Source organism: Coptis chinensis, unplaced genomic scaffold, assembly GCF_015680905.1.
Source record: "Coptis chinensis isolate HL-2020 unplaced genomic scaffold, ASM1568090v1 utg3028_pilon_pilon, whole genome shotgun sequence".
In the NCBI taxonomy this organism is placed as follows: Eukaryota; Viridiplantae; Streptophyta; class Magnoliopsida; order Ranunculales; family Ranunculaceae; genus Coptis; species Coptis chinensis.
Genome location: NW_028238141.1, coordinates 11,920 through 34,834, shown reverse-complemented (window position 1 = coordinate 34,834; position 22,915 = coordinate 11,920). Strand labels below are relative to the sequence as shown.

The window sequence follows — 22,915 nt, the reverse complement described above, 5'->3', positions numbered from 1 at the left end:
ATCACTACTGCTTTGTCTTTTTTTTAGGAACCCTTTTTCATTGCAGATTCGACTTTCAATGGTATGTTATCCCCACCTATCTTTTTATGTTTGTTTCTGTAGGTTTTATTGAGTATCTATTTCTATTTGTTTCTACAGGATCCCATAGATAAGGGCAAACGTCCAATGGACCCTTATAAGGATCCTTCGAACAAGAAAAACAATATTTATGTTCCAGTTCAAGATGGACTCTACCTTCAGCCACCTACTCCTCAACGACCTGCTCGCCCCCAGGTATTGATAACTTCGATTAACATACTTTGAGTTACCCAAATTGTCCTAACACTCTTATTGGTTTCACATCACATTTTTGAACTCTCTTTCAAATATTTATAGCTTCCTACGCGACCAATTCTTGACAAAGGAAAACGCCCTATGGACTCCTTTTTAAGGAACCTTCAAACCAAAACAAACATGTCTTTGTTGCCCCCCAAGATAGGCTCAATCTTCAACCGCCTCTTGGCTTCCGTGTATTTCGCTTGCATTGCCTTTTATTTATTCTTTTGTTTTATAAATGTCCTCTATCTAATCTCCGCCATCCGGTTAAAAAAAATGTAATGGCTGATGTATCGTGTCCATAAGGTGTTTTCCTTCGCCATTTAATATACCGACTTTATGAATCTCATTTCCTTACTTGCGAATTATTTTTCTACTTTTGTTGCTTATGTATATTGCATTGTCTTATTTCTTCTTTTGCTTTATAAATGCAGCCCATCGGATAGTGTTCCTCTATCTCATCTCCGCCATCCGGTTCTCATGTAAGATGAGTTTTAATTAAAATGTAATACTATAATTGCTCATGCATTATCCAAAAGGTGTTTTTGTACACTATAATCGTAGTAAATTCACTGCCATTTAATGCTAGCTTATATGTATAAATGTATAATATTTACCCACTAAGCGTGTTGCATGTGGTCATCCATCTATTCATTTACAATTTGCTTTTATTTTTGGGTCTTCGATCACTTATTATCCTTGACTACTTTATTCATATCTTTACATTCCACGTTTTCTAATTTTAATACTAACTGCCATATTTGCTATTATCCATGCATTCATATTTTTACTATTCGGTTGTACTTATAATTAGGTGCAGATAACAAATAGAATGCTAGGACAGCGTGCTCGAAGGGAAAGAGAAAGGAGCACTAAACTAATTGGCAACTGTCATGTCATTGACCACCAACTGATGGCTTCAACATTGAATGGCTCTCCTTCACTTCCACAAACTCCACTTCAAGCTGACTAGCATCAAGCACTTCTCCCGCCATCCGGTTCTCATGTAAGAAAAGCTTTAATTAAAATGCATTGCTCATGCATTGTCAAAAAGGTGTTTTTGTACACTATAATTGTAGTAAATTCATCGCCATTTAATAACTTCCATTTAATGCCTACTTATATGTATAATATTTACCCACCAACTGTGTTGCATGTGGTCATCCATCTTTACATTTCACGTTTTCTAATTTTAATACTAACTACCATCTTTGCTATCATCCATGCATTCCTCTTTCTCCCAATCTATTCGATTGATTATACTTATAATTAGGTGCAGATAACAAATAGAATACTAGGACAACGTGCTCGAAGGGAAAGAGAAAGGAGCACTAACCTAATTGGTAGCACAAACTTCACCATCCAAGGTGCACAAGTAGTCACACGTCATGTCATTGACCACCAACTGATGAGTTCAACATTGAATGGCTCTTATTCACTTCCACAAACTCCACTTCAAGCTGATAAGCATCAAACACATAATAGTCCAGTTACACCTCATGTAACACCATACCGACGTCTTTCTTCTTCAGAGTCTTTTCGGAAATCTCTATCATTCCTTAATCCTGTAAGGCTATTTATGCTCCCTGAAGAACGTGTCACATCAAGTGCCCATGCTGATTCATCGGATCAAAACAACACGTGAGTACTTCACTTAGCGATTTTCCTTAATCAAAATCTATATATAACTCACACTGTGCAAGTTTCATTGTAGTACATGTATCTCTTACGCTTCCGTATCCTTACCTCATGCAATTCCACATTCAACCAATGAGAACTTTGTACCAACACCATCTCACCAAAATGCAAGGTTAGTCATTGGTTTATTACATCTTTCTCTTGGTTCTTTGTGGTTTGGTTTATAGTTTCAAAGAAAACCATAAGATCCGACCCTAACATCACAAGTTTCTTCAAGATCGCGCAGAATCTGTAGGTCTTCTACCTCATCCTTTGTCCATCCAACATCACATTCGACAAATGCAGCTTCTACATCATCATCAACTAACCGAAATTTGCGGTATACTTCTTCACACTTATTGAAATTGGAATACCAAAAAAATAGCACCTTTGTCTAAATATATACAATTATTTATCTTGCAGACAACTATGAATACAAGGAAGTCATAAATGTGAAAGTAGGAAATCGTGAGGTTACTATCCCACTAGAATATCCATGGAAGCCGCTGTCATGTACTACTTGTAATAAATTTGGGCATGAAGCTGGAAAGTGTGCTGGTAGAACCACTAGAGTTTGGGTGCAAAGGCGTCCAGTGCAAGGCAGAAGGGCAGAATTATCGAGAGAAACAAATGAAGGTATAGAAACAGTGAGAGAATTTGAACCGGGAATCCTCGAGGCGGCGGTTGGTGCAGAAAATCTTGAAACAGCAACAACAACAATCGCAGAGCGACCATTGGAACTTCGGGGTAGTGGGAGCAACAGAAAATGAGGAAACAGATGGCGAAGTGGGTCTAGTATGCAGCTAGTGGTATGGCGGCAAGCCCAAGCAATCACTAGTGAAGGGCGGCACAAAGAAACATAAACTTGATCGCACCGGGGAAGGGTGGAATGCAGACTTTGAAATAAACAATGAGGACGAAAGGCGGTGGTAGTGGTCCAAACCCCTACCCAACGAGTAGACACGAATTCTCAAGCGACCGGTTTTTGTCTTTGAAGGAATATTTTTGAAGAGCTTGCGTGTCTTGAAGATGATGATTTGTCGGATGCGAGAACTTAACTTTTGGAGATTCAAAGCGTTTCTCGAGGAACTTACAAGTGATTCTGAGAGGGAACAATTTGTTCAAACTAGAGCCCAGAGGAAGAAAACTATAGAGCAGCAAGTAAATAATGGGAAGAGAGGAAAGGGTCGACAAAAAGGGAGTGGTAAGCGGAATAACCGGTAATCTGACTCGCTAATGATGAAAATTTGCAGCTGGAATGTAAGGGGTATGAATGATGGGTTAAAAGCCAAACAGATGTGCCAGTTTATTTTGGATAACGAGATTAGGTGTATGGGGTTTTTGGAAACTAAAGTGAAGATGGACAAGTACTTGAAAATTGTTGATATAGCCTGCCCAAATTGGGAGGTCGTCCACAACTACTCGAGTGATGAACGAGGTAGAATTTGGCTTACGTGGGATAGTAGCTTTGTAGCTGTCCAAAAGGAAGTGGAAGGCTCCCAATTTATTCACTGTAAAGTTACGTTACTGCAATATGGACTTTCCTTTTGCTTAACTATGGTTTATGGAAGTAATAATAGTCAGGATAGACTAATTTTGTGGGAGGAGTTAAAGGCAATCAGCATAGGAATTCATGGCCCATGGTGTGTAATGGGGGACTTCAATAACGTTTTGTTTGCGCATGAGAGAATAGGAGACAGAGCTGTTCATCCGAGAGAAACGCAGCCCTTTGCAACATGCCTGAATGTAGCTGGACTTTTTGATCATGCAGCAATGGGATGCTTTTATACTTGGAACAGCGGAGGCGACCACATGAGGAAATGGTCAAAAATCGACAGGTGTCTTGTCAATGCAGCTTGGTCCTCGTTAAGATTGGCTACAAAGGTGGAATGCTCACTTCAAGGACTATCCGATCACTGTCCTATGGTGATATCTTTCCACAACTCTATCAGAAGCCACCCACCTTTTAGATTACGCAACCACGGATGCTCCATCAAGACTTTGAGAGTTAAGCTAAAAGTGTCTTTGGGAAATAGAAGATCATGGAAACCCCGATTACATGTTAACAAAAGCTCAAGAGCTTGAAGGCGATTCACGAAAGGGGGCGAAGAAATCTTGCAGTTGACATCCCATGTTGGTGGAAGAGACAAGAAAGAAACTGAAGGAAGGTAGTTCAAGAGAACTTACATAAAAATCCGCTTGATTGTACTCTGAGTGCCCAAGAGTATGAAATAAGAGGAAAACTCTGTTTTCTGATCAGACTTGAGGAAGCTGACATGTTGCACAAAACTGACATTGAGTGGTTATGCTTTGGTGATAAATGTAGTGGATACGTCTTCAATGCTCTAAAGGAGAGGATGACCAAAAAACATGTTTGGGAAATTACTGATGCGCAGGGGGTAAAAAGAGAAGGAAAAGAACAGGTAGCGGAGGCGTTTGTGGAATATTACTCGGAGCTTCTTGGGGTTACCTCCACGGCTTCATGTGATGTCGGATATCTAAATAGTTTGAATATGGAGGAGGTTTCTCTTGAGATGAGGTAGTTCTTGGCATCACCTATTACTGATATTGAGATCAAAGAAGCCTTGTTTGGGTTCGAGGATAACAAAGCACCGGGGCGGATGGGTTTAATGCTTATTTCTTCAAGGAAAGCCGGGCTCTTGTTGAGAAGACTTCAAAAGAGCGATCAAACACATTTTTCTCCATAAAAGGATGGAGGGAGGTATAAACTCCACTTTCCTTTGTCTTATTCCTAAAGTGAGAAATGCATCGAGTGTTGCCTCTTTTAGACCCATTGCATCTTTGTAATACCATATACAAATGTGTGTCTAAAGTGCTAACCAATGAGAATGAAGACTTGTATCTCCTCATTGGTTTCTTGCTCCCAATCAGCGTTTATTCGGGAAGAACTATCCAAGATAATCTTCCGATAGCTCATGAGCTACTAAGGGGCTACGCGAGAAAGCAAGGCCGAAAGGTGTGCTATGAAATTTGGACATAAAGAAAGCCTATGATTACGTGGTCGTGGCATGCTCTTGAGGCCATTTTACAAAAGTTTCAGTTCCCCCCTGTGTTCATTGAATGGCTGCTTATGTGCTACGCATCTCCGTGGTACTCTGTTATGGTAAATGGGTCGCCTGAAGGGTATTTTGAAGGTAAGAGAGGGCTGCGACAGGGGGACCCTATTTCGCCATACCTCTTTGTGCTTGTCATGGAGGTCTTAAGTGCTTCTCTAAATCAAGGGCTCCAGTCGAACAGAATAAAAGCCCACTCAAAGTGCAAGAAGCTGGCCATATCCCATCTACGTTTTTGCGGGACGACGCCCTTCTTTTTTCGCAAAGGCAACATGGAGTCTGGTCATGGCTATCAAAGATATCCCGAACACGTTCTCTCAAGCAAATGGGATTACATCTAAGCAATGAAAAGACAACACTTCTCCTTTGGAAGTATATGCGTGGAAGAAGGACTCGAGCTAGCTGCAGCCATGCACATCTCTCTAGTAACTCCACTTTTGTTACCTACCTGGGGCTACTCTTACCGCCTCGAGATTAGGTATCACGGGAATGCTTGCCCCTCATAGAGAAGATCACATTTCGGATTTCAAACTGGAAGAACAAAGATCTAAACAGAAAGGGTAGAGTTCAGGTTGGTTAAGTCCGTCCTTTCATCTTTCCTGTCAGTATTGGCCCAAACGTTAGATCCTTCGAGAAGCGATACTTGATAGAGTAGCAAAGATATGTAATAGATTCATTCATTTGGCGGGATCAAATATGGCTAGAAAGATGCATCATGCTAGTCATGGGACGATCCGGGCTTGATAAAGATCAAGGAGGACTGGGAATATTGGACCCAAGGATTTGGAATAAAAGCGCTTCTTGTGGGTTGGTTTTCAAAATTGCAAAGAAACATGAGTGTTTGTGGGTTAGATGGTCATGGGATAATCATATAAAACGAGGAAATTTTTGGACCATGAAGACCCCTCGAGATTGCTCTTGGGTTTGGAGAGGTGTGATGGAGCATCGGGATGTTGCTTGGAGGTTTGTAAGGTCTTGTATAGCTAAAGGAGAGGAGACTAGCTACGGCATGACCCATGGTGCTCGGGGCCTCTTATCAAATATGAACAGTGAGACACCTCCTTGGCCATGTAGTACGACGATGCAAAGGTCGTGGCGGCGATCACCGATGGGGGTTGGCGAGAACTATAGGCGATCTTCCAGTTGTGAAGTCAAGAAATGGATTATGGAAACCGAGATAAATTCTCACACCGAAAAAGACCGGATCACATGGACTCCAACGGTCTGGGGGCATTTCACGATTTTTTCAAAGATATGCGGCACTAAAAAAATGTCGAAACAAGGTAAAATGGTACAAGATTGTATGGGGAAGTTTTCGGTACCTAAACATTCCTTTACTACCGGCTTTCGTTTCGGGGGCCTTACCCCTGAATCGACCGATGAAAAAGAAGGTGATAGAAATATCAAAGTCTTTGTCTCTGTGACGGACATGAGGAAAGCTTCGGGCCATCTCTTCTTTGATTGCGAAAGTATTCACGGTGGTATGGAGAAACTTCAAAATAGCTATGGGGCTGCGGAAATGGTAAAATCTTCTCACAATGAATGGTACTACTTAATCGGATTTGTCGTAGCTCCACGGTGGCAAATGAGATCATACGGGCTATGATTTCTTGTGGCGATTCGAGCAATCTGGACAGAGAGGAACGGAGACTAAAAAACAGAGGTTTAGATCGGTGATGATGTGAGTTTGAAGGTATTGAATAACATGAAAATCTATTTGGGTAAGTCGATGAAAACAATGAAGGAAGACGAGGCAACAAAGAGGATTTTGAGATCGTTAGGAATTGGAGTAAACTACACGCGAGTGGAGGAGACATGGGTAAAATGGAACAGAGCAGAGGAAGAGCTACCAACACTGAATGCAGATGGTTCGGTACAGGCAGGAAGTGCTAGCTATGGGGCGTCTTTGAGAGATCGTAATGGTGATGTCTTTGATGGCTTTTCGGTGGCAGTTCGGCAAGACAGTCGGTGCTCTATCAGGAGCTTCTTGGAGTGCTGAAAGGGTTGGAAGGTACTGCGGAATTGAACATTCAGCGGCTACAAGTGCAATCGGATTCTATGAGAACCATTCAGATTTTGAGCTTCAAAGAAGAGCCTCCTTGGTACTGCAGAAACTTGTTTTCTTGCTTGATTACAAAAAGTGGTCTCAAAGTTTGTATATGTAAATTTTAAGCATGTATTTAGGGAGGAAATCAAGCTGCCGACTATCTAGCAAAAGTAAGTAGAAACGTGTAAATGAAACTATGTACTTTATTCCTCCTATGGATAAAAACTTGATGAACTGATCAAGGGGATAAGAAGGAAACCGTATTTTGCGAGGTTGCCATTAAATAAAAGGTCGGGGTATCCTTAACCCCTAGTTAAAAAAAAAAAAAAAAAAAAAATCTTGCAGACAACAACCATTTGGGGATCCTGCACAATATTGTGAGGAGTTTCACCATAATGATTTTGACCGTCAATTTCTCGCTAATAATGCTGACATAAGTGATGATGAAGACCGAAGTTGACAATATTTTTCTAACCGTCTGATTGAACAAGGAAGACACTCCTTGGGGAGAATGGATGTTCAGTGTCCATTTTGTAATGCACTCCATTGGATGGATGAACGACTAAAAGATTCATCATTATCACGTCCTCGATTCGGGACTTGTTGTTTGCAAGGGAAAGTCGAATTGCCTCCACTACGGCCATTACCTCCAGCCCTTAAAGCTTTATATGATGGAAATGATCGCAAGTCAAAGTCATTTCGGAAGTACATGAGACAATACAACCAAGCTTTCGCATTTACGAGCCTTAGAGGAAATGAGCGTGTCTTTACTAGACGAGGTCCAAGGCCTTTTACTATACATGGTCAGTTGCGTCATAGAACTGGATCTCTAATTCCTGACACTGGGCGGCAGCCAACTTACTCTCAGCTTTACATATATGATCCCAGTGCTGCATTGGATATACGTCAACTTCGTAATCCCCGTTTGAACACAGATGTTCTGAAGATAATTCATGCAACTATGCTCCAGTATAATTGTTTCTCTGCTACTTTTCGCCACACATACGATGTTCTTAGATCTGCCTCTCTTCAACATGGTGAGAACTTCAATGTACCTGCTTATTTGCATTACAGTGCTACTAGAGACAGACGTCGTTATAACTTGCCAACCGCAGATGAGATTGCTATCATTTTACCTAGGGATGGCAGCGAGCGGGATAATATGAGGGATATTGTGATATATCTTAAAGGAGGGCAAGAATTCATGCAGATCAGTGAATGTCATCCAGCTTACTTGCCTTTGCATTATGTGCTAATGTTTCCTTATGGAGAGCTTGGGTGGTCACCTGATATGAGGCGTTCCAATACTAATGACCGATTGACACAGATGGATTTCTACTCTTATCGGATATTTGAAGCATACGGAGAATATTCTGCAATCTTCTGGCGGGCACAAACTGTTTCAAGAGTTTCTGGTGGATGGATGGGCAGTGACTGAACAGAACAAAATGAGATATTATATGCTACAGCAAGACAAGCTTCGGGCTGAACTTTATCAAGGTATCACTGATGTTGCAGCTGAAGCTTTCGACCCAAACCAGATTGGAAGACGAGTGGTCTTACCAGCATCTTGTCTCGGCAGCCCTAGGCACATGTTTGAAATTTTTCAGGATTCAATGGCCATCACACGTTACAATAAGCATCCTGATATATTTCTCACAATGACTGCAAATCCGCACTAGGACGAAGTTGTTGAGGCATTGTCTGAGCACCAAACTGCAACTCATCGACCAAATCCACCAAACTGCACCAAACAGCACTAAAGCGAAGGGCCTTGATGAATGAAATTAAAAAGAAAGGTGTGCTTGGTACTGCCGTTGCACATGTTTACACCATTGAGTTCCAGAAACGCGGGTTGCCCCATATGTATGCACTTATATATCTCCGACATTCCGACAAGATCCGTATACCTGCTCAAGTTGATCGCATTGTATGTGCAGAGTTTCCTGATCCAGAAAACGAACCTGAGTTATTTCAGACTGTCCTCACATGTATGGTTCATGGTCCATGTGGACTAAATAATCCTAACTCTCCGTGCATGGTAAATGGTAGTCCCCGAACTTTTGCAGATGCTACCACCATGGATAAAGATGGATATCTTATCTACCGTCGTCGTGACAATGGTAGATCATATATTGTGAGGGGGCATACAGTTGATAACAGGGATGTTGTTCCTTATAATCCTTATCTTTCTAAGATGTTCAACTGCCATATTAATGTCGAAGTTTGTGCTGGGATCCGTTGTGTTAAATACATTCACAAGTATATATTTAAAAGGGCATGACATGACAACAATAGTGTTGAATGAGTTGGATGAGATCCAACAATACTTGGATGCGAGATACATTGGCCCACCGGAGCAGTTTGGAGATTATTAAGTTTTCATCTACATGAGGAGATTCCCACGGTTGGCAGGCTTGGCATCTCCCTAGAATGCACAGCGTAGTTTATAAAGGCGATGAACCAATACATGATATACTATCAAGGGCGGGCGCCAAAAAGTCAACTTTGATTGCCTTCTTTGATTGTTGTGCATCAGATTTAAGAGCAAGAAGCCTCACTTATCAAGAGTTCCCGAATACTATATGTCGGAACAAACAATCTCGGACTTGGACAAGAAGGATACGAGAGGGAAAATTTGCTATTGGTAGAATGTATTTCGCCAGTCCTAATTCCGGTGAGCGATTTTACCTGCGCTTACTTATAACCGTTGTAAAAGGACCTCAATCATTTGATGATCTGAAAAGGATTGATAATGGTCCTCCACTTCCAACTTTTAAAGATGCATGTGTTGCACGTGGACTTCTGGAAAATGACAGCGAATGGGTGCAATGTCTACAGGAAGCTTCAGTCATGTAGACTGGATATCATCTTCGCCGACTATTTTGTGTTATTCTCACAGAGTGTAATCCTTTGCAACCCCAAACATTGTGGAATGATTTTTGGGAAAATATATGTGATGACCTTCCACATAAGCTTTGCACAATGTTCAACATTCCAGAACCTACCCCTGCTAAAGTGCAAGATTATGGTTTATTTCTCTTAAATGAGATTTTGATAGAGTCAGGTAAATCACTATCTAATTTCCCTCTAATGTCGCTGCCTTTGTTAACTACAAGATGGAACTTAGTTGTTGCAAACCGACTCATATGGGACCAGCGACAATTTTAGTTTGATCCTCAAAATGCAAAACCACATGGCAACAGGGTTCTCCTAAATGCAGAGCAACGCTTTTCATATCAAACAGTGATAGATTCCGTTTCCCAAAATTTAGGAAAACTCTTCTTTTTAATAGAAGCGGCGAGGAGCGAGGGCAAAACTTTTGTTTACAACACAATCGCTGCTACGTGTCATGCTGAGGGGCATATTGTTATTATGGTCTCTTCATCCGGAATAGCTTCATTACTATTGGCTGGTGGTCGTACTACTCACTCGACCTTTCGCATCCCACTAGATATTCTTGATACCTCTGTTTGTGGGTTTAGTAAGAATTCAATGCATGCCAAATTATTCAGGGAAGCTAAACTTATTATTTGGGATGAAGTCCCAATGCAAAATAAGTTTTGTGTGGAGGCGATTGATCGCGACACTTCGGGATACTCGCGACAATAATAAACCTTTTGGTGGAATAACAGTTGTACTTGGTGGTGACTTCCGTCAATGCCTTCCAGTTATACCCAAAGGGGTTCGAGAACAGATTATGCGTGCTTCCTTGCGGTCTTCCTTCCTCTGGAGTCACATTCATGTTCTAACTCTTGCCCAAAACATGCGATTGGAAAATGGAAAGTCTGCAAATATTGCGTTTGCAAATTTCTTAATAGAGGTACCAAACTGTGTATTTTTCTTTGTACTATTTTGCTTAATATTGATATTCATTTACATCATTCTTTGTACTATTTTTATTCGTACTAATATTCATTACTATTTTCTGGTTAATTAGATAGGAAGTGACCCAAGTGAGACAGTTGAACTACCATCAATAATTCATCAATGTGCAAATCTTCAGGATCTCATTTCTACTACATATCCTCAGCTAAATCAACCTACCACAGTTACACCAGAATATTTAACTGAGCGCACAATTCTATCTGCACGCAATGATGATGTCAATGATATTAATGCAGCAGCTTTAAATATGTTCCCAGGGGAAAGTACTCTCTTTCTAGCTGCAGACAAAATGGCAGACGAGGATGCAACGAATCCAGCCAATATTAATCAATACCCAAATGAGTACCTAAACTCACTTGATCCAGCTGGTCTACCACCGTTTCGTCTCAACCTAAAAGTCGGTTGTCCTATAATGTTGTTGCAAAATATTGCTCCCAAAGATGGATTATGCAATGGAACCCGATTGATGGTGGTCCACTGTCGACCTCACGTTCTTTTCACAAGAATTTTGACTGGTGAAAAAGCGGGTAATCATGCATTTATTCCAAGAATATCTTTGTCAACGTCGTCTTCTGATTTTCCTTTTCATATGACAAGAAGACAGTTTCCTGTGCGTGTTGCTTATGCAATGACTATAAATAAGTCACAAGGACAATCGGTGAAGTATGTGGGGATTGACCTTCACACTGAAGTTTTCAGCCACGGTCAATTATATGTCGCACTATCAAGGTGCACTTCTTCAGACAGAATCAGTATTCTCCTCCCTCCAAATTCAGAAAGTCACACCCCAAACTTTGTTTACCCAGGAGTCTTATTATAATCCGTAAGTTCTTTTCATTTATAGTCACATGTTGAGTAGTTTCTCACTGAATTTATAGTCATCAAATTGATACATTTGTATTTGCTCTTACTTGGTTAATTTGCTTCGTTCAAATTATGTAGGTTTTGCGAGTTAGTGTGTAATTACATTTTGTCAGTATTGCGTTAAAGAACTTTTTGCGAACCTTGGTTAGTTTCCCCCCCCCCCCTAATTTCTTCTTTTTGATCTTACAACACCTGAATTTATAGTTCTATACAAATCTATTTCAATTCCTACTAAATGGTGACGTCTGTTTATATGGTATTTAGCTAAACAAAGAAATTTCAATTCTCATATCTTCAAACTTAGTGATCTCTGCTGATTCTCAGGTATGTTCCTTTTCATTTTTTCATTTTTCCTTCCCTGGTCTCTCTACTTATTGTGTTGTTTAATTTTTTCATCCATGAACGTGACGATGGGACCTTGGCCAATCACTATAACTTAGTGATCTCTGCTGATTCTCAGATCAAGTGAAACAGGTAACATCTCTTCTCTTATAACTCAATCTCTTTGATTTTCCATGTAAAGATTTAGTTCATTTTAAAATCATTTAGCCAGAGATGAATTATTTGTTTTCTTCTATGTAAAGCTTCTTCTGGTGTTGTTATAGGTATTTATTTGCTTATTTATTAAGGGTTCTATTTTTTGGTTTTGGGTTTGTCAAAAAGTATTAATTTTGATTGATTTGAGCTTTGATTTGGTTCTGCTACTTTTATAGGTATTTTAGTGTAGGTAGCATTTTGGTGGCTATTGTTTGTTCTTTGATTTATTAGTGTTACAGAAAGTCGCATTTATGGAACTACCCCAATGAAAATTTTAGGAAATATGGTATATGTATACATTGTAAATATCATTTGTTATGGGTGTAGACCTTTTGATAGTTATGGGACTCTGATGTATGTATTTTACTTGTGCTTTCGGTAATGACTTTGTACGAGGTGTTTTGATGATCTGGCATTAGTCGAGACATTCAAATACTTTGGTGTACTAAGTCATAATGTTGAAGTGGTCTCATTTTTGTAAGCCAGTTATTTGACAGCTCTGGCATTTGTCGAGACGGTTAAGTAACTAGATTAACCAATGAGAAATATATGATTGTGATTTTTCAGGTTATGACAGGTTTATATTTATGAAATGTCAAAAATATAGAAATTTTACTATAAAAACCACGTGTCATAAGTTTGTAATTGTTTGAGTTTTGGGGCGTTACATATTTGCTTGTTCCAAAACTAGAAAAGAGTCTAGAGGTGAATACAATCGTTCATTGTTTCACTTCTAAATTGTCAATTTCTTCTTCTCTTCAGTATATATAGTATTTCCTACTCACTCTATTTAACGAATTTAAAACAGATAATTACATACTTCTTCGATGAAGTTTCCTCAGGGCTTGGGATTTATGATAATGACCTTGACATTGGCGAACGAGGCTGGAGTTTCTGGAAGAGTTATGATTGTCAACAATGTTATCTGTACTTTTGCTACTTTTTTTTGTACTTGACATACTTTTGTGGGTGCTCTTTTTGGTACTGTTTTGATGTCCTCATTCAAACCATTTGTGGGAATCTGATTATGTATCTGTTTCTCATATTGTTCTTATTTCATTTGGCTTAATTGATGTTCTTCTATGTTTAAGTCCATTTAGATGAATGAGTCTAGAACATATGTGCAAATCACTACCCGATTTATTGAATGAGAATTGTCTTTGCAGCCTTTTAACATGATCCAAAACATTGGAAAGTCATCAAATAATGGGGAGGTTCTATCCAAATCACCCCTCAGGTGGTTCAAGTTAGTGTGATGTCGAGTTTCTCAGCCTTTTTTGATAATCATCATATATATATATATATATATATATATATATATATATATATATATATATATATATATATATATATATATATATTAAGGACCAAAATTTACATGAAATGTATCAGAGTTCAGGTAGTTACATAACCAAGGGGGTGGGTTTTGAATCCATTCTGTGAACACAGGATGAGATCTACCCTGCTCTGCAAGCCTGTGAGCAACCTTATTTCCAGATCTGCTTACCCATTTTGTACAATAGCTATTTACAGCAGTTAACAGATCTAAAGCATCAAAAAGTAGTAGTTGAGAAGACCATGATATATTTGCATTCTTCTTCTCCAAAAAGATGCTGACACTTTGGGAGTCAGTTTCCACTTCCAAGTTCTGCACTTTGAACTTTAAGCTCCATTTAATGCCTTGGAGCACTCCTCTGCATTCTGCTTCTTCTGGATTGCTATCTCTGCCATGTTCTGATCCTGCACCCAAAAAACATCCATTAGAGTCCCTTAGAACAAACCCATAGCATGAGTCTTTCCCTTGTATGTACGAGGCGTCAACGTTTAACTTGACATGATTAATAGCAGGTGGACTCCAGTGCATTTCCTTCTTGTGGTTCAGTTGTGTTTCCTGCAAGTTCTGGTTCTCAGTAGCATCAAAGAAATATTTAACAAGCTGTGAAATTTTGAACAAATTAGGTCTTCTTTTTTCATGAAAGACAGAGCATCTTTCCAACCAAATTTTCCAGTACAAGTACAAACAGAATTTTGTCCAAATTTTTTTATTTATGGGCCACTTAGAAGGTGGATTAAACCACAAGTCTATCCACTGTTTAACCTGCAAGTGCTCAAATTGAGATAATCTGACACTCCAGGGGATAGTAGCCCATATTCTCCTAGTGAAATGGCAAACTAACAATATATGATGTACAGACTCTATAGGCATTCCACATAGTAAACAAGATTTGTCATTTATATGCATAATTTGAGCTAGGTGTTCCCTAGTTGGTAGAATTTCATGATAACATTTCCAAGCAAAAAGAGATTCTCTTGGGCAGTGGGTGTTATTCCAGAAGGCTAGATTGGTTGTTGGGATGATTGATTCTGTATTGTGAGAACTCAATAGGTGATACATAGACTTGACTGAGTGCGCACCTTTCTTTGTGAGAGACCAATGAAGTTTGTCTTCTAGTTGTGATCTAGGTAGGTATATATGTTGTATGTTGAGGCTGGTTGGGTGATCAAATAGTTGATTGAGAAGGTTGATGTTCCAGGTTCTGGTGTGGTGATTAATGAGTTCTGACACACATTTGTAAGACTGGTTTGGTATAGTAGAGTTAGGTACTCTCCCTTTATGCATACCTGGAATCCAAGAGTCTGTCCACATGTTGATATTATTGCCATCTCCGGTTTGCCAGATAGAGTTTTCTTTGATCTTATTATGAATTTTCTGCATACCATGCCAGAACCAAGATATATTATGTACATGTGTTGAGTTTAAGGCAGTAGATGAGTTGAAATACTTACCTTTCAGTTGTTGTGCTAAGAAAGATGAAGGGTTAGAAATGATATACCAAAGAATTTTACTTAGATGAGCTAGATTATCTAACTGTGCATCTCTAATACCCAGACCACCCTGTCTTTTGGATTTACAAATGAAACTCCAATTTTTGAGATAAAGAGGGTGCTTCTTACCAGTGCTAGTTCCCCACCAAAAATCCCTTTGAAGGGCATTTATAGTAGTTGTGACTTTTAGAGGCAGCAGAAAAGTACTCATTTGGTATGTAGGAATAGCTGATGAGATGGACTTAATGAGTAATGTTTCTATTTTGGGAGAGCACCTTGCTCTTCCAACCTGAGATCCTATTATTCACTTTACAAATAAGACTGTTGAAGATCTCAGATTTAGGCTGCCCAAGAAAGAGGGGAGAGCCAAGATACTTTTCCCCAACTTGGATGGATCTCATATTCAGTAACTGCTTAATGCTATTGGCTTGGTCCATGGGTAAGTTTTTACTAAAGTGAACCCCAGATTTCCCAAAATTTATCTCTTGTCCCGTGGCAGAACCGAATAGTTCTAAAGCATGAAGTAACTCAGTTGCTTCTTTCATATTAGCTCTACAAAAGATGAAAGCATCATCTGCAAATAGAAGATGTGATATAGCAGAGCTGTTTCTAGAAATCTTGATCCCATGTATTTTATTATCCGAGGTCTTTTTTTCTAAAATTCTAGATAAAATCTCCATGCACAAAATGAAAAGAATGGGTGATAGAGGATCACCTTGTCTGAGACCCCTAGATGATTTGAAGTGGCCGCCAGGAGTGCCATTAATAACAGGAGAGAAATGAGGTGAGTTTATACATTGATTAACAAGATGTACAATCTTAGGGTCAAACCCCAGAGACTTAAGAGTGGAAATAATGGTACACCAGCTGACTCTGTCGAAGGCTTTGGACATGTCAATCTTTATAGCCATAAGACCAGATTTGCCCTTTTTATGTTTTAAGGTATGCATTATTTCATGGGCCAAGATAACATTATCACTTATCTGTCTCTGTGGCACAAAAGCACTTTGAAATGGAGAAATGCATTTTGCCACAGATTCTTTCAACCTGTTGGAAAGAAGTTTAGAAATGATTTTATAAGATATGTTGCATAAACTTATAGGTCTGTAGTCCTCACAGGAGACAGGATTGGGGCACTTTGGAATCAAAGAAATGTTGGTCTGATTGATGTTTTCTAAGGAATGACCTTCAGAGAAGAATTTAGAAACCAAATTAAAGACCGTTCCACCAATTAAGTCCCAAGACTTATGGTAGAAAATAGCTGGGAAGCCATCAGGCCCAGGGGCTTTGAGACCCCCAATGCTGAAAACCACCTCCTTAACTTCTGCATGAGTGACAGGTCTTTGTATATCTATATTATCCTCATTGGAGATAGAGTTGGCGAAGAGCTCAGAAATCAGCATGGTATTAACAGTGTTATGTTCAGTGAGGAGTGTGTGGAAGTGCGTTACCACTATGTTGCCAATATCTTTATGAGAAGTGAACCATGTACCTTTAGAGTCTTTTAGACACTCAATCTTATTATACTTCCTGTGTCTTAAAGTTTTGATGTGAAAATAATGAGTGTTTTGTCCCCTTCTATGACATCTTTATCTCTTGATTTTTGTTTCCACAGTTTTTCCTCACTATCAAGCAAACTATCAAGGTCCCTTAAGGCTTTATGCTCTAAAGCCACATTCTCTTTTGTTGGACTTTTAGTTTGAATGCAAGCAATAGTTTTTTTAAGAAAGGAAATCTGCTGGAAAATGTTGCCAAAAGAAGTCTTATTCCAGCACCTAAGGGCTTTTTTGACGGAAGAGATGTGTTTCCCAAAGATCAGATGAGAGGGTGTTGGGTGATGGAGGTGGACTCTGTTCCAAGCATCTGTTATGATATTAGGATATTCTGGGTGATCTATCCACATGTGATGGAATTTGAATTGTTTTGGAAGGGAAGTAGACTGTGGATGGGAGTCAAGGAGAATGGGGCAATGATCAGAACCAATAGCTGCTTTGTGAAAGAGAATAGCATCAGGGAACTTGATGAGCCAGGCATCATTTACTAAAACTCTATCTAATCTTTTTTGGACATTTTCTAGACCCACTCTTTTGTTAGACCAAGTAAAGGGATAACCTTTGAAACCAATATCAATAAGAGCCAGATTGTTTATGATGGAATGTGCTGGTTCACCATCTATAAACTGGTATGGATGCTTACTTGAACTCTCCTCGAGTGGTCCAACAGAATATTGAGATCTCCTATGATGAGAATAGGATGATTGAAAGATGATAGAACTCTTATAGGTTCCCAACTTTTATCCTTACAAGGTTTATAGGGACTTCCATAAAAGAAACAAGCAATCCAGTGATTGTTTGTGTGAAGATTTATATGAGCAGTGATGGAGTTATAGGTGGTCGAAATGGTGGTAATGGATATACCCCCTTTCCATAGTAGGCATAGACCTCCTGCCTTGTTATTAGCAGGAATAACAAGATGATTAGGATAATTCAGTCTGAGAAGAGATGTGTTTAGCTGAGGGTCAGATGATTTTGTTTCAGAAAGGAAGATTATATCAGGATTGTTTGTTGCAATAAGGTCTTTTAAGTGTCGGATTGTATAAGTGTTACAATAGCCCCGACAATTCCAGCTCAGAGTTCTCATACTTCTAAAGGAAAAGCCGACTTCTAGATATATCAGAGAAGTAAAATAGATTGGAATTACAAGTGCATAAACAGTATAAAGTGTAAGTAACAATCTCAACAAACATTGGTTCCAGTATAAATGAATCTTATGTGCTATATAGGAATGGTGATTTATGTACAACTGATGGGGTGTCCGGAAATTGATAATATCAACAGCAATTGTCAGCTGACATTTATACTCATGATTATCAGAGGAAATTTTCACATAATGTTTAGATGATGTGGAGTATAAGTATGAACAAATGTATCGGTGGATTACCTGTTCAGGATAGATTGGGTTTGAAGCCGAACCAAGAGAAGCCGATCCAATTTCCATTTGCTGCATCCCATATGCTTGCTCAGAAGATAATGCGTAGTTCTGTTGATATTCAAAGCCTGGGGTATGTGTGAGATTGTTGGTTTCCATGAAGGATATTGGGTTATGCATTTGGGAATTCAGCTGTGTATAATCCCAATCGTTCTCTTCCATAACTGTTCGGACAGCTAGTCCTTGTGAGTACAGTAGCTGAGTGACCTGTGGATTGTTGACAAAGTTCCAAACCATATCTGCAGTGATTCCTGCTTGGTTATTTGCGGATTCTTCATGCACCCTTGAAGTTTGGACAAACTCGATGAGTGAGTTGTTGAGTTGTGATTGTGTGGCCGGTGGTTGTGGTGTGTAGTATCCGAGTTCAGAGGAAGTTGTTGGTGTTGCTGGTGGATTTTGAATGGAGAAGTTAATTTTCCTCTTTTTTGGTGGGTGCTTGTTTGTTGAATCCACCATCTTTCCTTTTGATTTGTAAGATCTTTTGGCAATTATTTTGTTTGGTGAAGTTGGTGGTGAGTGATTGATATTTGGGCTGCTGGTTGAGGAGATGGTGATTTGAGAAGCTATCAGATGGGGAATAGAGATTGGTAGTGAACCGACCTTTTCTCCCTTTTTCTTGGTTTGGGCCCTTTTCTTGTTGGGCTTTGGAGTTATTGGTCCCGAGGTCCGGCCCATAGTTGATGAAGAGATTTTTTCTGGGATATTTTCTTTGCCATCCACGTGTCCAGCTTCAGCTCGTGGTGGAATATCACTGTTCCGGCCTGTGCTTTCTTGTGTAACTGTACCACCAAAAAGCATACTTTGGTGGTGTGTTTCCTCTGCAGATGACGCTGGAGGATTCTCTGGTTTCTCCACATCATAAATTGTGTTTATTGCAGGTGCTTCAAGAAGCAGTTGTTGTATGATGGGTGGTGGGTGTGGAATACCTTGACAGTTGTAGGTATCATGTCCTATGCAGTGGCATGAGAGGCAGTGGTAGTTGGGAATTCCCACATAAATGAAATCGACCCATTTTCTTCCTCCATCAAATGTGTTGACCATTGTTCCTTGTGCGAATGGGCGATCCAGCTCCACATTCACTTTTGCTTTGTAGCCAGTAGCATCTCGTGGTGAGTTATCAGGTGTGTAAACAGTTGTTACACTTCCAGCCGCTGATGCCAGGTATCTTATGACTTCAGGCATTAAATGTTCTAAAAGCAGTCCTTCAAAAGTTATACAGAACTCCTGATGGGTAAAGATGATATCTTGAGGGTTTAGGTTTGGAGAGAATGCTTTTAGAACAAAAAGATAGCCTAAAATTTGCCAAGGCTGATCCTTCAAGATTCGAGCTTTATCGATTTCTTTCTCGAAGCTTAGGATAAACTTGTTTCCAGGTACGACCACAATATCTAGTGTCTTTCTCAGATTCCACTTCTGACGGATAGCCTTCATGATCTCATTTGGTTGTTGTTCGCTGTCTGAGATGATTTTTCCGATGAGTGAAGCTTCCCATCGAGCTCTAGATTTGATCAGTAATTCTCTTGGTATTTCCATTATTTTGCTCTCTTCTTGGGACTCAGTAATATGAGCTTGGGATAGGATATGAGATATGTGTTCCATGGTTGAGGAAAGGGAATGATTATCTGGTGTATTTATGAGAAAGAGCTGGATTGGTAATGTGATTTCTTTTACAGCCTAATAATCATTCTTGACCATAAATAGAACAATAGCCAGTATAATCGAATCAAAACGGGGGAGGGGGGTGTGTTCAAGTTCAGGCTGCTTCTACAGAGTTAGCATCGCAGGCGACTCTATCATACTATCAGTGCCGTACGGCACAGGCATACCCTAGTTATAAAACATAACATCAAAACACATATGTGATCGTCATGTATGTAAAGACGTAAAGTGACCCATTTTTTACCAACCATGTGACGAGCTGTTGATAATTATGTGGAAAAATTGATCTCTCCATTTCTCGATCTATTTGTATTCCTTGGACAAAAACCTTGTCAAGGTCGCCTGTGTTCAGAATTCAGATAGTACTACACTACTACTATGTTCTTGTCTTTGCCAGTGGACAAAAATGGATTCCTCTGATGTAATTGGATTGTTTATTACTGAAAAACATTCCTTGACGTATACTGTAATCGATCACGTACATGGCAATATGGCATACACAAAAGAATATCATAATACTTTTGTAGCCAGTACGCTTTTTTTTTTCTTAATTACGTAGTAGTGTAGGATGTTAATTTAAGTAAGTCTCACTTGAGCCATACCGAAGTGACGATAGTCTCTCTCCATCCATACCCAAACACTCCGAAATAAAAATACTTTGAGAAAAGGCTAGCCTGGAGAAAGTAGACTTGAGAAGAATTTCTAATCAGAATAAGATAAATACCAAAGTAATGTGCTAATCAAACTACCGTTTTCAGTGTATGTCTTGGACCAATACGTCGATCTTCATTCTTCAAAGTTGCAAATGACTCGTTCTACCAGGATACTTGTGGGCTTATCTATATTGACGAAATATGCATTAGATTGTCCATATCATTACCATTAAAAGGCTGAAATCAGTATTTATGGACACTTCTAAATGTTCAGATCAAGCTCAAATGAGCTAAGTGTACTTATTACTAATCTAATTTTTCACGTTGCCTCTTCATTTTGCCGCTGGATAACTTTGGCTGAATGGGAGCCTTCATTAAGACTCACGAATGCAATCACATTATACTCATCGTTTGCACAAATCAAACAGATCTCGAGACTATTTCCCAACCTAAATAACTTAATTATTTCAACCTACTGTTGTAAAACACGGACCTTTTCGTATAAAGTATTAGCATCTTTCAGTTCAGAACTTCGGACTACTTGCCTTCTCTCGATGTATAATGACATAATGTAACTGCCCACACCCACGAACTTTGGCAGGAAAAAAGTTGTACTAGATTTAGATCTTGAATTATAATTCCTTTAATTTTCACCAACCACATATATAGTTCCTTTGATTTTCATTCATTCTTGAATCCTAACTTTGGCATTTCAGCCAAAATGGCACTATTTGATGCTTGCGGGATTAGAGTCCAAAACCTCTGGTACCGTCATCCAAAGGTTTTACCAACTGTACTAGTTGACACCTGCTCATTCTCTGTATTCAAAACTAAAAATTTAGACCTATTAGTCTATGTATTTTTTGCTATAAAATCATATCTAAATTTTTGGCTAATAGATTAAAAGCACATATAAACAAAATAGTTTCTTCTTTTCAAGGAGCTTTCATAAAAGGTAGGAATATAGGAGTTAATATAGGTTTGGCTAGTGAGATTTTCCATAATATGAGACATATGAAAACTAAAAATGGGTTTGTAGCTTTAAAAATGGATATGTCTAAAGCCTATGATAGAGTTGAGTGGTCTTTTATAGATAAGATTTTCTATAGATTGGGTTTCAATGAAAGGTGAAGATTCCTCATCTCCCAATGTTTGTGTGCTTTTGAATGGGGCTCCTCTGGAGACTGTTATTCCTAGCAGAGGTCTGAGATAGGGAGATCCTCTCTCCCCTTATCTGTTTATCATGGTCTCAGAAGCTCTGTCTAGAATGATAGCTTCAGCTGAACACAAGGGGGAGTTGCGCTGCATGGTATTAAGATTAAAAAAGAAGCTCCTCCTATCACTCACTTACTGTATGCTGATGACCTCATTTTTTTTACAAAAGCTAATCTCAAAGAGAGTTGGTATTTGAAAAAGATTTTGGAAGATTTCTGTAAGGTGTCTGGTCAAAAGATTAATTATGAAAAGTCTAGCATATATAGCAGTAGAAATGTAAATAATAAACATAAAAAGATTTTGAAAAAGTTTTGAAATATGAGGTTTTTTTATAGAAAAAATAAGTATCTAGGGGTTCCTATTATACTCTCTAGAAAGAAAAGTGAGGACTTTGATTACTTGGTTGACAAGGTACATGGGAAAATAAAGGGATGGAAGGCTAAAGTTCTTTCTCTTGCTGGAAGAACTACTCTCATCCAGACTGTAGTACAAGCCACACCTATTTTTGCAATGGCTACTTATCTTCTTCCAACTTCTACTTGTGAGAAGATAGATAAGGCTTGTAGGAATTTTTGGTGGCAGGCACAGAGGAGAGTAAAAGCATCCATACCATGGGGTGGGATAGCATTTGTAAGCCTAAGACTCAAGGTGGCTTAGGATTCAGGAAAACTCAAGATATGAATAGAGTTATGATAGCCACGGTGGCTTGGAAGGCTTACACTGATAATACTTCTCTATGGGCAAAAACTTTCATGGCTGTATATGGAAGAAATTAGTTTGATGTGAAAGAAAACTCACCCCCTACTGCTTCCTGGTTCTGGAAAGAGATACATAGGGTGGCTATAAATCTCATTGATGGGTGTGTATGGAGTATAGAGAAAGGGGATGAGGTATCCCTGATGAATCAACCCTGGCTGAACATAAATCATATGTCACTCACTATTAGTGAGTTGGTGTCTATGAGGTCTGAGTTACAAGATCTTAAAGTAAAGGACATTAATTATGCTGGAGGATGGTAGTGGATGGGATACAAATAGGGTTGATCACCTATTCCCATCTACTATAAGCAATCTCATTAAGCAAGTTCTTATCATACCAAGTTATGGTGGTAAGGATAAGCTAAGATGGATGGGAACTAGAAATGGTACCCTTACTGTTAAGTCTGAATATCA

General features: G+C 39.2%; 2 protein-coding genes and 1 long non-coding RNA gene across 6 annotated transcripts; 2 read left to right on the top strand and 1 right to left on the bottom strand.

Moving 5' to 3' along the window:
• Positions 1–507, top strand: LOC147473261 (uncharacterized). Its single transcript, XR_015210505.1, has 3 exons — positions 1–61; positions 139–273; positions 376–507. It is a non-coding gene; the product is annotated as an uncharacterized LOC147473261 (long non-coding RNA).
• An 8,383-nt stretch (positions 508–8,890) lies between these two features.
• On the top strand, positions 8,891–9,397 carry LOC147473260 (uncharacterized). Its single transcript, XM_086587664.1, has one exon. It carries the CDS (start codon positions 8,891–8,893, stop codon positions 9,395–9,397), a length of 507 nt encoding a protein of 168 aa, XP_086443790.1.
• A 4,352-nt stretch (positions 9,398–13,749) lies between these two features.
• Positions 13,750–19,877, bottom strand: LOC147473259 (uncharacterized). 4 transcript variants are annotated; one of them, XM_086587671.1, is made up of 3 exons: positions 18,169–19,877; positions 15,025–15,112; positions 13,750–14,142 (listed from the first exon to the last, which is right to left on the bottom strand). In XM_086587671.1, the coding sequence occupies exons 1-3, from the start codon at positions 19,813–19,815 to the stop codon at positions 13,763–13,765; spliced, it is 2,115 nt and encodes a 704-aa protein (XP_086443797.1). In that variant the 5' UTR covers positions 19,816–19,877; the 3' UTR covers positions 13,750–13,762. The 4 variants fall into 4 exon arrangements, 3 of the variants coding, with proteins under 3 accessions (XP_086443797.1, XP_086443796.1, XP_086443798.1); XM_086587670.1 differs by having other exon boundaries at positions 13,750–15,112; XM_086587672.1 differs by lacking the exon at positions 15,025–15,112 and having other exon boundaries at positions 14,005–14,142.
• Between the last annotated feature and the right edge of the window lie 3,038 nt (positions 19,878–22,915).

Coding starts and splice junctions, on each gene's coding strand:
- LOC147473259 (XM_086587670.1), bottom strand. CDS start 19,815: ATGGAACACATATCTCATATCCTATCCCAAGCTCATATTACTGAGTCC. Junction 15,113..18,168: donor ACCCAATCTATCCTGAACAG/GTAATCCACCGA, acceptor CATGGTATGCAG/AAAATTCATAATAAGATCAA.
- LOC147473260 (XM_086587664.1), top strand. CDS start 8,891: ATGAATGAAATTAAAAAGAAAGGTGTGCTTGGTACTGCCGTTGCACAT.